General features: G+C 43.1%; 1 protein-coding gene across 1 annotated transcript; it reads left to right on the top strand.

The window, feature by feature from the left end:
- Positions 1 to 1,549: 1,549 nt before the first annotated feature.
- Positions 1,550 to 15,989, top strand: LOC137047431 (mucin-5AC-like). The gene is made up of 4 exons (XM_067425062.1): positions 1,550 to 1,856; positions 5,461 to 7,971; positions 8,067 to 8,228; positions 15,772 to 15,989. The coding sequence occupies exons 1-4, from the start codon at positions 1,712 to 1,714 to the stop codon at positions 15,987 to 15,989; spliced, it is 3,036 nt and encodes a 1,011-aa protein (XP_067281163.1). The 5' UTR covers positions 1,550 to 1,711.
- Positions 15,990 to 16,427: the final 438 nt, after the last annotated feature.

Raw genomic sequence — 16,427 nt, 5'->3', positions numbered from 1 at the left:
ACATCATCACAGTCACAGCTAAGGGATCCGGTCAATCTTTTGAAAACAGGCAGCTTCTTTCTTTTTTGTTTGAAATCTTTCCAGGCATTGTTCATATAACAGCAGAGTAGAAAAAATATTTATTTATTAAATAAATGATTAAATAATTTTTTAAACATTAAAAAATGTTTTCCAGTGTTTGCTGCCATGTAGTTGAAACAGCCCAAAGTGCCTGCAGGGTCCTGCTCACAAAAATGATTTAATAACCAAAAAAATCATAAAACGCCTCTTTTTTATGTTGGTTTATTTCAGCTCAGACAACATATACTTACATGTTTATCCCTTTTAGCAGTGGTTTATGTACAGGTTTCCTGAAATGACACCAAAAACAGCTTTTCAGTTTGGGTCAGAAATCCAGCGGAAATGTTCAGAGTAATTTTGTGTAAATAAGTTTGTGTAAAATAAATGCCAAAGTGGCGTATATCTCCAGAAAGTGTAATTGTTATTTGAGGTCAGAGTTCATCCACAGGAGCGTCTGTAGAGTTTAAGAGGTTCAGACTAAGATTAACCTTTGTCTGTAGTTTCAGACTGTAATTAATTCTGTTGGACTAATAAACTCTCAGTTGTTCATCAGATGGAGTAAACATTTCTCCCACAACTTGGCTGAGTGAAATCTCTCTGAACATAAAGCCTGTTTTACATTTTATGACATGATGTTTAATGATTGATAGGGTTAAAGTACAGCTCAGATTTAATGCTGTAATGATCGACTGGTCGGTAGCTGTCCTACATCTCTGATGTATTTTGCATATCAAACTTTCTGATGTTTCAGTGTAAGCAAAATGACTGAAGATGAGATTTTGTAAAAGTGATTTTATGATTAAAACAAGACAAATATCTGCCAGTGGGTTCATAAAAATCAACTTAATTCAAAGTTATTTTCATATACCCAAGATATTAGTTCTTGTTTTAAGCATAAACTCACAATTCTTCATTTTGCATCTCCAGATGTAACTTGATTTAAGGATGTTTAGGTATTTGTGCTGGAAAACGGAAATCCTGAGCAAGATAAAATTATATATTCTGTCTCATACTGTGTTAAGAAGCAACACGGGACCACAGAGTAGGCCTACACTGTAAAAAAAAAAAGGCGGTGTACACACACACACACACACACACGCGCGCGCGCGCGCGCTCAAATCCTCCGCCAGCTCAGGAGGTGGTGTACGCACGTTTGAGTTAGTGGGAAAATGCGCAGAAAAACAATTCCTAACACCACAAAACGCACTGACAATGCTATATTATGACCCACTGTTAAAAACCACCACAACTACATTCAGTGTTTATTTTTGTGCAACATGAACGTCAATGTTTCATTTGTGTGACTTTACCAAAGCGTTTGATTTGTAGGTATATGCTATTCCTCCAGTCGCGAGCCTGTGCGCTTTATCTGACGTTTCAGGCCCGGCAGCTGCGCACTGGGACTAAAATAATTCAGATTTAAGACAGAAATATAGAAAAGATGGATAAATTCGCGTCATAGGTCTCAGCTTCGCGCTCGACTGGCAATGATGTGCGACGTCACAGGCGCGGCAGTTCGGATCGTGACGTCACAGACGGACAGTGCTTATAACCCGATCGCGCTGAGCAAGTTTAGTTCTGCGAATATCAGAGTGGAAAATCTGCACAAAGTGTCACACAAACCCGAAGTCTCCCGGTAAACAGTTTACAAATGCCGTCTACAGTAGCGAGACCTGAGGAGATGGAGAGCAGCGACGACGAGTTCGTGGATGCGTTTGAGTATTTACCTGAGGAGAGCAATCCCAGCATCAGAGCATCAGATCCGGCGGAAAACAGCTCGCAGGACAACCCAACAGGTGAGGGATGCATTAACACACATCAACACCGAGTAACGGGTACAGAAATAATACAGGTGACACTTTGGGTGCGTCCAGAAAAGTTGGCAAGAGCGTGTTTGGTTCAAAATAGCAGCCGAGGGCGATAGAAGCCGAGCCGCAACAAGAGAAACCCGCGGCGTCATTTAAAAATACCACTTAACGTGGGACGAAGTTTTTCAGTCGAGAATGTAATTTAAATCTCAAATCTGAGTTTATTTCTAAAGAGAGGGCATATTTGAATATTTGATTAGGCGTTTTCGGAGTTCTGCGATCCAGTCGATCAGCGGCGCTCATCGCTCGTTAACCCCGGGGAGAGCAGCCTTTCCTCGGCTTGACCTTCTGACGTCTGCCGCTGGCTCTGCTGTCTCTGTAGTGGTTAAACATGACATATAATTCGTCAAATCTTTGGTCTCATAGATCTATAATTTGTTCCCTGGCAAATCGTTTAGGCTGAGGGCAAAGTGAAGCTTCATTACTTTATGTTTAAGCTATTTAACTTTACGTTACTGTTGTAGCCCCCTAGCGATGACTTTATGTTTGACTGAATTGTTTGCTTTATTTCTTCTTATACCTTTTACTCGTACTTTTATAATGGCTATAATACATAAACTGACATTTATTAAAAAAGAGACTGGGTTGTGTTTTGTGCAGAGGTGGTAAAAGTACTCAAAAGTTATACTCGAGTGAAAGTATATATACCTAAATAAAAAAATACTCCAGTAAAAGTAGAAAGTCCTCCATTAAAACATCACTTGAGTAAAAGTACAAAAGTATCAGATTTAAAACGTACTCAAGTACCGAAAGTAAAAAGTAAATATTCAAATTAACTGTAAATATCAATAATTAAGCAGATAAAATCTTTTGGGACTGATATGCAATGCTTTAATTGAACAAATGATAAGATTAGATACTGCAATTAAGAATTTGTTAGATTTGCAATAATAAGAGACAATGAAGCACCTTAACGCAGTATAGGGGTTAAACTTAAAATAGACATGTTCCATAACATTAGCTCCATAAAACAGATGAGCAGCAAGATACTATTAACTAATTCAACATTAATTCAAAAGCCGTAACCACAATGACATATTACGTAACAATTAGTTAATAGTCATGTGCCTCAACAAGTAAAGTCATACTATAATTCTGCCAATTATTATGATTAATGATTAATTAAACACAACTGAGAGTCGGAAAGCATGGCTTTGAATACATGAATTTACATTATTAGTTAATGTAATATGTTTTTAGGGAATTAATGATGTCATATTTAATTAATAGCAATTCATATATTACTTAATCTATTAATCATAGAGAATGTTCATTAGTTGCTGATGTAGTAATCATTAATAAATGATTTAGTTCTTCATTAGTAATACATTAACTCATGATTATCTGTGCATTAGTTAGGCATGAATTATAATAGTGCACCTGTATTGTAAAATGTTACCGATGTTTTCATAGTAAATTGTGTGCCGCAAAATAAAAAAGTTGGGGAAACACTGAGCTAACGTTATTGTGGCAAACCTGACACAAGTCTATACCCGACTGGATCATCCATGACCGACCAGACCGGTTTGGAGATCAAGTGTAATAAATACTTAATACTTGGAGCGGGCATGGGGAAATGTATTGGAGTAAAAAGTAAACTTTGCCTTTAATATTGTAGTGGAGTAAGAGTAAAAGTAGATGCAAATAAAATATATTCAAGTAAAGTACAGATCCCCGAAAAAAAATACTTTACTAAGTAAAGTATCAAAGTATTTTTACTTGATTACTTACCACCCCTGGTTTTGTGTCAATTTTATTGCAGTGATAATATGCACACTTGTTTGAAAGCACATGTTTAATGTTTTAAATATAAACGAAAAGAGGCAGGGTTGTGTTTGATGACATTTTGTTTTATTGAAGATTAAAATAGAATATAAATATAGCTACTCACTTGGTCAGCTGTCAAAAAGGCGCTTGACGTATGGCGTTTTTATCAGAAAGACGCGGTGAGGCGTTTAAAAAAGAACTCTTTACTTTTTTGAAAACACGGTTTTCTCCATAGGATTATAATGTAAAACAGACGCTGGCAGCTTAAAAAAAACGTCAAGTGTGAACACAGCCTAAGCGTAACACTGATGGGGAGTCGGCCATTTTAATGCTGTCTCTATCGCAGAATCTGAAGGTCCGAAGCGCGAAACTTAAATCACGTGAGCCAACTCAATACACATAACGACACTCAGAACGCATTACTCATTACACTACAGCATCGCACACAATATAACTTACATTTATAATTTATTAAGGGCTGAAATGTTGCTCGCATATGTAACAAGCAAAGTATTTATCATAATAATGTTTGAAAATATCAGCTCTGCTGTTATATGGTGCAAGGTACTTTTAATGAATTTCACGAAAGCACAGCAAGGTTTGTTAACTGTGCTTATAGAAACTGAAGAACAAAGAATGCGCATCAGGTGAGTTTTAATCTTTTACGTATTTATGAAGCCACTGTAAACGGTCTCGTCGTTACATATTACAATGCTAGCTTACTTTGTTGTTAATGACAAAGCCTGACAGTGTCACTGCTAAATACACGTTAACTACAGACCAACGTCTGTATTCATCTATCCATTCATCCATCAATGTATTCATCTATTCATTTAGCAATGTATTCATCCGTTGTTTCCGCCATGTTTCTCACGGACACGCTCCTAACTCGTACCTTCCCACTGGTATTTACGACTTTGTGGTGATGTTCATGTGCGTTCAACTCGTAAAAACTATCTTTACTATTCTTAACTTTATGACTTGAATGCAGCAATAAATAAAGCCTTCTCGCAGCTTCCATATTTGTGACCGGAAATACGTAATCGTCGTGGTAATCTTCTTCCTCTCCAGTCAGAGCAAGAGGTAAACAAATGGCACACGCAACGAGCAAGAGTTATTGTAGCTTACCGGGCTGTTCTTGTTATTCCCAAAAGCAGCCGTATCTGTCGTTTCATTCCTTCCCTGTTGATGGTGAAGTTTAACGGAAATGGATGCAGCCTATCCGGGCGGGATGACGGAACAAACTTTCCTGCTTGTGTACTACATACCTTAGTGCAAAGCGGCGTATGACGCACCTCTGTGGGTAAATATAAAACCAATATTTTTTTAAACTAATATTAGTTAGAAAAGTATTACGTTTTATCATATTTATAAAAGAAAAATACGCTGTACCAAGTCTTTCCGAATAAAAATGAGCGGCTGGAGGCGTATGGTGCACACGCAGCTATTGCGTTGAGAGCGTTTGAAAGCTGTGACATCCTAATGAGGTGTTCACACAAGACACGAATTTGCATCATGGGAGGGGCTTCTACCAGGCAGCTGAATGTCTATTCACGTCTTTGCATTGACGTAAATCACTCGCGCTTAACGCTTAATTCGCGTCATTCACGTCAGGTCTGAACGCACCTTGATGGTTTAGTGGTAAATATGTTCTAGTCATGTTTGTACATGATTAGTTCATGATTTATAATAACTCATGACTGAAGTGTTTCATTAATCATTAAGCATTAATCTGTGCTAATAAAACATGTTTCTAACCTTGCAGAAAAATACACTAAATGGAGGAAAGGCCAACGGACCGTGAGGCGTTCACGCACATTCAGCCTTGAGTCAGCAGCAGCCACGGATCCGCTCAAGACCGGGCCAAAGCTGCTACCTCCAACAATAGACAATCTATCAGGCCTAGGGACTGTGAGGAAGGTGGTGAAAAAAAGCTCCAAAACCGCCACAAACAAAGTGGGTTCTCTTGTGAAGCGTTCACGCACATTCAGCCTTGAGTCAGCAGCAGCCACGGATCCGCTCAAGACCGGGCCAAAGCTGCTACCTCCAACAATAGACAATCTATCAGGCCTAGGGACTGTGAGGAAGGTGGTGAAAAAAAGCTCCAAAACCGCCACAAACAAAGTGTGTTCTCTTGTGAAGCGTTCACGCACATTCAGCCGTGAGTCAGCAGCAGCCACGGATCCGCTCAAGACCGGGCCAAAGCTGCTACCTCCAACAATAGACAATCTATCAGGCCTAGGGACTGTGAGGAAGGTGGTGAAAAAAAGCTCCAAAACCGCCACAAACAAAGTGTGTTCTCTTGTGAAGCGTTCACGCACATTCAGCCGTGAGTCAGCAGCAGCCACGGATCCACTCAAGACCGGGCCAAAGCTGCTACCTCCAACAATAGAGAATCTATCAGGCCAACGGACCGTGAGGCGTTCACGCACATTCAGCCGTGAGTCAGCAGCAGCCACGGATCCACTCAAGACCGGGCCAAAGCTGCTACCTCCAACAATAGACAATCTATCAGGCCTAGGGACTGTGAGGAAGGTGGTGAAAAAAAGCTCCAAAACCGCCACAAACAAAGTGTGTTCTCTTGTGAAGCGTTCACGCACATTCAGCCGTGAGTCAGCAGCAGCCACGGATCCGCTCAAGACCGGGCCAAAGCTGCTACCTCCAACAATAGACAATCTATCAGGCCTAGGGACTGTGAGGAAGGTGGTGAAAAAAAGCTCCAAAACCGCCACAAACAAAGTGTGTTCTCTTGTGAAGCGTTCACGCACATTCAGCCGTGAGTCAGCAGCAGCCACGGATCCACTCAAGACCGGGCCAAAGCTGCTACCTCCAACAATAGAGAATCTATCAGGCCAACGGACCGTGAGGCGTTCACGCACATTCAGCCGTGAGTCAGCAGCAGCCACGGATCCACTCAAGACCGGGCCAAAGCTGCTACCTCCAACAATAGACAATCTATCAGGCCTAGGGACTGTGAGGAAGGTGGTGAAAAAAAGCTCCAAAACCGTCACAAACAAAGTGGGTTCTCTTGTGAAGCGTTCACGCACATTCAGCCTTGAGTCAGCAGCAGCCACGGATCCACTCAAGACCGGGCCAAAGCTGCTACCTCCAACAATAGAGAATCTATCAGGCCAACGGACCGTGAGGCGTTCACGCACATTCAGCCGTGAGTCAGCAGCAGCCACGGATCCACTCAAGACCGGGCCAAAGCTGCTACCTCCAACAATAGACAATCTATCAGGCCTAGGGACTGTGAGGAAGGTGGTGAAAAAAAGCTCCAAAACCGTCACAAACAAAGTGGGTTCTCTTGTGAAGCGTTCACGCACATTCAGCCGTGAGTCAGCAGCAGCCACGGATCCGCTCGAGACCGAGCCAATGCGTGATTATGCTCAGCCATTGACGAGCGTTTCTGTGCGAAAGCCACCATCAACGAGCACTTCTGTGCGAAAGCCGGCATCGACGAGCGCTTCTGTGCGAAAGCCACCATCAACGAGCACTTCTGTGCGAAAGCCGGCATCGACGAGCGCTTCTGTGCGAAAGCCACCATCAACGAGCACTTCTGTGCGAAAGCCGCCATCGACGAGCGCTTCTGTGCGAAAGCCGCCATCGACGAGCTCTTCTGTGCGAAAGCCACCATCAACGAGCTCTTCTGTGCGAAAGCCGCCATCGACGAGCACTTCTGTGCGAAAGCCGACATCTACGAGCACTTCTGTGCGAAAGCCAATATCAACGAGCGCTTCTGTTGGCACTTCTGTGCCAACGCGGCCATCAACGAGTGCTTCTGTGCCAACGCCGCCATCGACGAGCGCTTCTGTGCCAACACGGCCATCGACGAGCGCTTCTGTGCCAACGCCGCCATCGACGAGCTCTTCTGTGCCAACGCCGCCACCTCCAGCAATGGAGAATCTATCTGCATGCTTTATCACCTTGGAAGAATTTATTAGAAAGAAAGGCTCTTCCATGAAAGAAAAAGATGTGAGAATCATCATGAGGCAAATCTTTGTGGCTCTTAAAAACTTCTGGGAGCTTGGGGTTTACCTGCCAATCAATGTAGAGGGAATAGCCATCGACCCCAACACACTCCAGATCAAAATAACTGACTCTAGTCAGGCACTAACTAAGCCATCCGAGAAGATGACAGGACGTGACCAAGCTTCAGCCGATGCCTGGTTTAAACGGTGTGCAATATTAAAGCACTCAGAATCCTATTTTAAAGTGATGTATGCGCTGGTCAAAGACATCAACCCTCCGTTTTGGAAAAGGCGCCTTTCCAAAGGTGAGATGAATAACAATAAAGATAATGAATGTTAGTCATAGTAACACATTACCGTACCTCATGACTAATCTGCTTTCCTCTGATCTCGTTCACAGAATGCTCCAATCTTCTCCGGCGACTGGAAACACAGCGAGGGCTACAACTGCTGACTACCTTGCAGAACATTTTAAATGATCCTTGGTTTACAGTTAATCAGCCGATGATCGCCGGCTCGGGATCATTTGGGGCCGGATTCACGAAAATCATCTTAAGAAAAGGTAAATTCTAAGAAGTTCAGTATTTTCGTGAAAATGAATACTTCTGAAATGTTATCTTAAGAACAATCTAAAGTATTGGCAGTTAAGAGGAATTTTAAGAATTCTTCCTTTACTCCACTGAACCACACATAATTGCAAAGATTCAACAACAGGCAATCATTTGTCAAGATGTGCAAACTGCCCACTTCAACTGCTGACCTATCAAAACATGTTCTTACTACAACCAATCAAGGCAGTCTTGTCCTAAAAAAATCTTGAAAATGCTAGCAAAAGAGAACTAGCTAGCACTTTATCTCTACATGGGAACACTGTTAGATGGGGAGTTAAGGGGGAGTGGCATCAGTTATGGGGGAGTGGTATCAGTTAAGGGGGAGTGGTGTCAATTAAGGGGGCGTGGCATCAGTTAAGGGGGAATGGCGTCAATTAAGGGGGAGTGGCATCAGTTAAGTGGGATGGCAGTGCATTTCCTTTTTTCTTTTCCTCTCTCTTCTCTCTCTTCTCTGTCGCTCCTCGTGCTTCCATCTCCTTTCTCTCGCCTCGTCTGTTCCGACTCACAGGTGTTGCAGATGCTGTGACTGGAGCGGTGTGGAGCAACTTCTCGTGAGTGCCCTTGACCTGTGGGAGGTGTGGGGGTTAGTCACATTCGTGGGGTGGGGGATCCGTTGTGGTGTAATTAGTTGTTTTTTTTTGGGTGGGTTAGGGGTTAGTTACGTTCATGAGGGGGGTGGGTGTTTGGGATTCGTTTGCGGTGTGAGAAGTTGTTTTTTTTGGGGGGGGGGTGTTCGGGTTAGTCACGTTCGTGGGGTTAATTTTTTTTTTTGGGAGGGGGGTGTTGGGGTCAGTCACGTTCGTTGGGGGGGGGATCCGTTGCGGGGTAGTTCGTGTTTCCGGCGGAGGGGGGGTGTTGCAGGGGTTAGTCATGTTCGTGGGTGGGGGGGTTTGTCGCGTTATAATTTGGGAGGGGTTGTGAGAGTTGGGGATGGGAGGGGGGGCGGGGCGGTGTTGTGGTTGGAGTGGTTAGGTGGTGTTGTGGGTGGTGTTGGGATAGGGTGGGGGTGGGCAGTGTTGTGGTTAGTGGTTAGGCAGTGTTGTGGGTGGTGTTGGGATAGGGTGGTTAGGTGGTGTTTGTTGGGTGGGGGTGGGGTGTTGTAATGGGGCATTGTTGGGGGGGTGTTTGTGGGTGGAGAGGGTGCTGGGTGGTGTTTGTAGGTGGGGGGTGTTTGTGGGGAACCCCCAACTCTCACACCCTCATCCACTCACAGGCCGGAGGTGCTTATGGGACGGCGCTCTACACTCCCAGTCATGGCGTCCGCAGCATTCGGGGGTTTGGACAGGTGAGGTGAGAGAAGGAGACGGAAGCATGAGGAGCAACAGAGACGTGAGAGGGGAGAGAGGAAAAGAAGACATCGTCCCGTTCCCAAAATGCACTGCCATCCGGCCATAGCCAATGGGGTCAGACTCACTCCCCCAGGGTTGACTCCCCCAGTTCACTCCCCCAATTGACTCCCCTAGGATTGACTCCCGCAGTTAACTTACCTAGGGTTGGCTCCCCCAGTCGACTCCGCCAGGGTTGATTCCCCCAGTTAACTTACCCAGGGTTGACAACCCCAGTTGACTCCCCCAGTTTACTCGCCAAAATCTAGATTAAAGCTGCATCTCTTTAGCCAAGCATTCACATAAAGAATCTCATCACCTTGCACTCCAGTTATATCAGCGCACATGATTGCCTTTGGTTAATGCTTTGAACAGCAGCTACGCTAATTATTTTCCTGTTCTGTTTTATTTTGTCTGGGCGGCCATCCCGAGGGAACTAGAGAGTCTGTCAGCTCCAGTCTGGATCCAGCCTATCATGAAGACTTCATTTTAGTTCCTTGCCACCGTCGCTTTGGCTTGCTCAGTTGGGGACACTAACTTCAGATGACCATCACCTGTGACCATCACCTGTGAAGAGGCGCCTCGACTCCTGGAGGACTTCAGATGACCATCACCCGTGACCATCACCTGTGAAGAGGCGCCTCGACTCCTGGAGGACTTCAGATGACCGTCACCTGTGACCATCACCTGTGAAGAGGTGCCTCGACTCCTGGAGGACTTCAGATGACCATCACCTGTGACCATCACCTGTGAAGAGGCGCCTCGACTCCTGGAGGACTTCAGATGACCGTCACCTGTGACCATCACCTGTGAAGAGGCGCCTCGACTCCTGGAGGACTTCAGATGACCATCACCTGTGACCATCACCTGTGAAGAGGCGCCTCGACTCCTGGAGGACTTCAGATGACCATCACCTGTGACCATCACCTAATGATGTTCGACTTCACCAGTCGGAGATAACTAATATTAAAAAGATAGTTCACACAAAAATTACAATTATGTCATCATTTACTCTCCCTCAAGTTCTCAAGTTCTCTTCCTCAAGTTGTCCTAACCTGTATATGTTTCTTTGTTGAGATATTTAAAAAAAAATGTAACAAAGCAACCATTGACTACCATAGTATTTTTCTCCTGCTAAGGTAGTCAGTGGTTGATCTCTGCTTGGTTTACGCCGAGGGAACTAGAGAGTCTGTCAGTTCCAGTCTTGATCCAGCCTCTTATGGTGCGTTCACACCAGACGCAAATGAAGCGATAAGTGCGAGTGATTTACATGTTAAGTCAATGCACAGACTTGTATAGACATTTTGCGAGACGAATTGAGCATTTGATGCATGAAACGCATATTTCGTGCAAGTTGAAAAGTTCAGCACCTTGTTGAATAAATGACATGTAGAATTAAGGCAGTTCTGAAGGCAAAAGGGTCTCAAACACAGTATTAGTATGGTGTTCCTAATAATCCTTTCGTTGAGTCCTCAGGAACTCAAGTTCCTTATTAGGAGCACACACTAATATTGTGTTTGAGCCCCTTTCGCCTTCAGAACTGCCTTAATTCAGCGTGGCATTGATCAACAAGCTGCTGAAAGCATTCTTTAGAAATGTTAGCCCATATTGATAGGAGAGCATCTTGCAGTTGATGATTTGTGGAATGCACATCCAGGGCACGAAGCTCCCGTTCCACCACATCCCAAAGATGCTCTATTGGGTTCAGATCTGGTGACTGTGGTGGCCATTTTAGTACAGTCAACTCATTGTCATGTTCCAGAAACCAATTTGAAATGATTGGAGCTTTGTGACATGGTGCATTACCCTGCTGGAAGTAGCCATCAGAGGATGGGGACATGGTGGTCATAAAGGGATGGACATGGTCAGAAACAATGCTCAGGTAGGCCGTGGCATTTAAACGATGCCCAATTGGCACTAAGGGGCCTAAAGTGTGCCAAGAAAACATCCCCCACACCATTACACCACCACCACCAGCCTGCACAGTGGTAACAAGGCATGATGGATCCATGTTCTCATTCTGTTCACACCAAATTCTGACTCCACCATCTGAATGTCTCAACAGAAATCGAGACTCATCAGACCACGCAACACTTTTCCAGTCTTCAACTGTCCAATTTTGGTGAGCTTGTGCAAATTGTCGCCTCTTTTTCCTATTTGTAGTGGAGATGAGTGATACCCGGTGGGGTCTTCTTCTGTTGTAGCCCATCCGCCTCAAGGTTGTGCGTGTTGTGGCTTCACAAATGCTTTGCTGCATACGTCGGTTGTAACGAGTGGTTATTTCAGTCAAAGTTGCTCTTCTATCAGCTTGAATCAGTCGGCCCATTCTCCTCTGACCTGGAGCAGGACCACAGGATTGCTGCAAACTGGATGCTCTTCCCTTTTCACACCATTCTTTGTAAACCCTAGAAATGGTTGTGTGTGAAAATCCCAGTAACCGAGCAGATTGTGAAATACTCAGACCGGCCCGTCTGGCACCAACAACCATGCCACGCTCAAAATGGCTTAAATCACCTTTCTTTCCCATTCTGACATTCAGTTTGGGGTTCAGGAGATTGTCTTGACCAGGACCACACCCCTAAATGCACTGAAGAACTGCCATGTGATTGGCTGATTAGATAATTGCATTAATGAGAAATTGAACAGGTGTTCCCAATAATCCTTTAGGTAAGTGTATAATATATATGGGTATGACAGGTAACTGGTCCACACCTTTGTCTCCTCCAGACTAGATTAGTGTAACGCACTTCTCATTGGGATAACAAAAGCTTGCAGAGATTGAATATAAGGTCTCCCTTCTAACTCACCAGAGCTATGGAGCTACTCACACCTTCAACTACAGCTCGATCACTCCACTCAACAAACTCAAACCTCCATCTTCCCCAGACTAAGCTCAGCACTATGGGTGATGATCAGGCTTTCTGTTCTGCCGCTCCTCGGATCTGTAATGCCCTACCCGATAATCTGAGGGCACCTCAAGCTCTTCAGACTTTTAAAAAAAGGACTGCAACATTTCTTTTTGAGAGAGCTTATGTCTTTTAGCTATTAATCTAGTAGTATTTTGCTATTTTTAAATTATCTTAACTGTAGCCCTTTGAGATTTGTTCCAAATTAAAGTGCAATACAAATAAAATGTATTATTTTTTAAAATTATTATTACAGGAGAGGGTGAGAGATGTCCCCACTTTTCAAAATGCTAATAAATCAAACAGAATGAGTTATTTTGAGAAAGTAAAAATGCAGAATGTTTCCTGAGATGGGTAGGTTTAGGGTGTGTGTGTGTGTGTGTGTGTGTGAGAGAGAGAGAGAGAGAGAGAGAGAGAGAGAGAGAGAGAGAGAGAGAGAGAGCGAGCTTGTGTGTGATGGGTATAGGTTTAGGGGCCGGGGACGGGGCAGTGTAAGGGGATAGAACATACGGTTTGTACAGTATAAAACCATTACGCCTATGGAATGTCCCCACATTTCACAAAAACAAACGTGTGTGTGTGTACAGCGCGCTCGTGCCCCTAGAGGGCTCGTCTGTTTCCCTGTCAGTGAGTGTGTGTGTCCGTTCTTTGGTTCTGTATGTGAGTTCGGGGTTCGATCATCATCATGTCCTCCGTGGGATCATGCGGACCGGCACCGGGACCGGTTCTGTTTTCCCACTGGCCGAGTTCATCCTGGCGATGGGCTTCCTGCTGGTGTTGGTGTCGGAGCAGATGCTACTGGCGGTCCGGGGGAATTCCGGCATCCCTCAGGAAAAGCAGGCACTCATAGAGGCTCCGGGCCGCTTCCGGTCGGAGTCAGGCGGGCCTGCATCTGTTCCTGCTGGAGCTGTGTGTGTGTGTGTGTGGGCTCTCCTGCAGGGCCTCGGAGCGCGGCCGGTGCTCCGGACGTTTTTCCCGCTGCTCCTCCATGAAGGGCTGATGGCGTTCCCATTGACTTATGTCCTAATCAGTGCCCTGACTAGTGGACTAGTGAGATGATTGAGCGCGCCCGATCTCCACGTCGGAGAAGTTTCGCTTCTTTGCCGTCTTCCGTGTGTCCATGGCGTAAAATGAGGGCGTGGGGGAGGCGGAACCTTGAATATATAGGGGCGTGTTATCAATCAATCAATCAACTTTATTTATATAGCGCTTTTACAATCACGATTGTGTCAAAGCAGCTTCACAGTGTCAAACAGGATAATATTGCGACAAAATTAGATTGGGCTGTACAGTCGTTCTGGAGTAAACAGTGATGTTATCAGCTTATTTTAATTTATCATAGAGCGACAATGTTGGCAGATCGGTATTATAGTTTATAGAATTAAATAAGACCTAATTCATAAATTTTATTTGTATAATTAGTTGAATAACTTTAATCATAATTTAAGTGTCCCCAACTGAGCAAGCCAAGCCAAAGGCGACAGTGGCAAGGAACCAAAACTCCATCAGGGCATGATGGAGAAAAATAAACCTTGGAGAAACCAGACTCAGTTCTCCTCTGGCCTATTAACACACAGCGGAGGATTATTATTCTGGCAACCTTACAGGTCAGAAATCATATTATTCTAATGACGATCGTTTTCAGCCGCCGCATTTATCAAGGGCAGGTGTTGCGTACACCTGGATAACAGAGGTGAGCACAGCTTCATAAATCAGGCGGTGAGAGAAGTGTAAGCATAATCTTACGCCAACATATACACCCGTTTCTACGCAAGATTGATAAATGAGGGCCATTGTGCAGTTAATCTCCGTTGTGCATTAATGTGAGTGATGACGGATTGGCTTGGTGCAGCGCAAGAGATAACAAAGAGACAAAACAAATCTGCTTCAAATTGAATTAAAAATGAAATGAGAACATTTACATAAAAATGTAAAGTGTGTACAAATATTATAAAGTCGTGACTATAAATAATTGGGAATCATGTTCATCAAAACAGTGCACATTAATTGATCTAACTTTTATGTTGGTTTGGTCGTTTGTCTGTTTCCTTATAAAGGTCCAGAAATTTGTGTATTTTCTTCTTTCTTTTGCTTTTTTAATTATATGATGTCATTCTGTTGTCTTGACGCCAGCCAATCGCTGCATTGCTGATCGTGTTTTCGAGTATCGATCATCTCTTCAGGGAACACAGGCACGAGCAGTGATCTCAGATAACTTAATCCAGATATATTAATCCAATCCGCAAATTCGTTTGAAGAACCAAATTAGCCAGAGATCAGTTATCAGGATTAGAAGATCTGGGATCTGTCAAATCATCTCAGGATGTATTAAGCGAGGGCCGACGGGCCCCGGTCTGATTATCTCTGGACTTGTTTGTGTTGTCTATTGTTACCTTTTTATCTCATTACACCTGTTTTAGTTCGTTTGTCACTCTTTATATTCTCCTCTTGTCTTCTTGTCGAATCTCTGCTTTGCTGAGTTATCTGGCTCTTGTCTGTTGTTACTGAGACTGTGATCTTGCCTTTATTTCAGTACTACACTGTAAAAAGTTATTTAAAAAAATAAGAAACCCGGTTGCCTTAAAATTTTGAGTTCATTGAAATATTTTATTTAATTAATGCAATGAACATTTTTGAGAATCAACAACGTTTATTTAAATGTTATTAAAAGATTTTGTAACCATGGGTGTGTTTTATTTGTGATGACGCAGGCAAATTGTGCTATTTTAATGATTTATCACATTTTTTATGTGGTTTAGATACATAGATAATATTTTGAGTTTCTATTTATTAAACCAATTTCCTTCATTGTATCAACTCAAATTTTTAATTTCCATAAACTCAACATTTTAAGGCAACCAGGTTACTTACTTTTTTAAGTTAAACCAACATTTTTTGTTTGTTTTTTAACAGTGTAGTAGTATTAGTCTAATCTTGTTTTCCGTCCTTCTTTCTGCAGTTTGGTTGTTTCTTTATTTTGTTATTTTTCCCTGTTTTTGCTAATCTTGTTTGAGCTCCCGTCTGGCTACACTTTAAAAAAAAAGTCACAGCCTGATGAAATTTTTAAGTACAATCAACTTGGATGTTTAAGTTATTTCAACTTAAATTATGTTAAACTGACTTAAAAAAAATTAGTTACATCTTGTATAACTTTAAAAAAAAGATTTTAACATTTCTTAATTTTTTTTGAAGAGTTGAAACAATGTAAAAACATATGTTGTCATAACTTATTTAACCATATAATTTTTTACAATGTATTTCAGGTTTAGTTTGTTTGCTTCCCTGTCTACATTGGCTGCCAGATCCCGACCTTCCGGATACTCCATTTTGGATCTCCCTTACCTGTCTGCCAACAAGGATTTCAGCCTCCACTGCCACGTCCCTACCTCCATTCTCCAGGTTCTCTCTCCAGATCCTGATTTTGTTTGTCCTAAATAAACACTTATCCCTGCAACTGATTCCTCGTCGTTTACCGCCCTAACACATAATAGCTATCATTTGTTATTTTTAAAGCCCTATTTGGACAGGATTAGATTAACATGGGGAGGTGGGGGTAAAGTCATTTTACCACTAATATTAATGGCCAATTCACACGGGATACGACATCTCAGTAAAACCAGCAGAAGTGTGAGAAGTAACTCGCTTTACACACCACAGTAACCTGCTTGTCATCATGTGTGTATGACGTTACTGTTATCACGTGAGCAAACGCACAACATGAGCGCCAGTCTGAACTATATATATATATACACGTTACATAAACCAGTTAGGTCCAGTCTAACGATTCTGATTGGATTGTGTTGGTAATAGACACTTTCCTAAAGAAGTGTTGTGTCTCTAATAAGTGCTTTTGATCTTTTTGCTTTAAATGTTATGCAGAAAATACTGGAGGTTTGCCAGAGTTGTCCAACCACCTACA

Source organism: Pseudorasbora parva, chromosome 19 (genome assembly GCF_024679245.1).
Source record: "Pseudorasbora parva isolate DD20220531a chromosome 19, ASM2467924v1, whole genome shotgun sequence".
NCBI classification, from domain to species: Eukaryota; Metazoa; Chordata; class Actinopteri; order Cypriniformes; family Gobionidae; genus Pseudorasbora; species Pseudorasbora parva.
The sequence above is the reverse complement of the archived record's forward strand: the minus strand, read 5'-3'. Positions and strand labels throughout refer to the sequence as shown.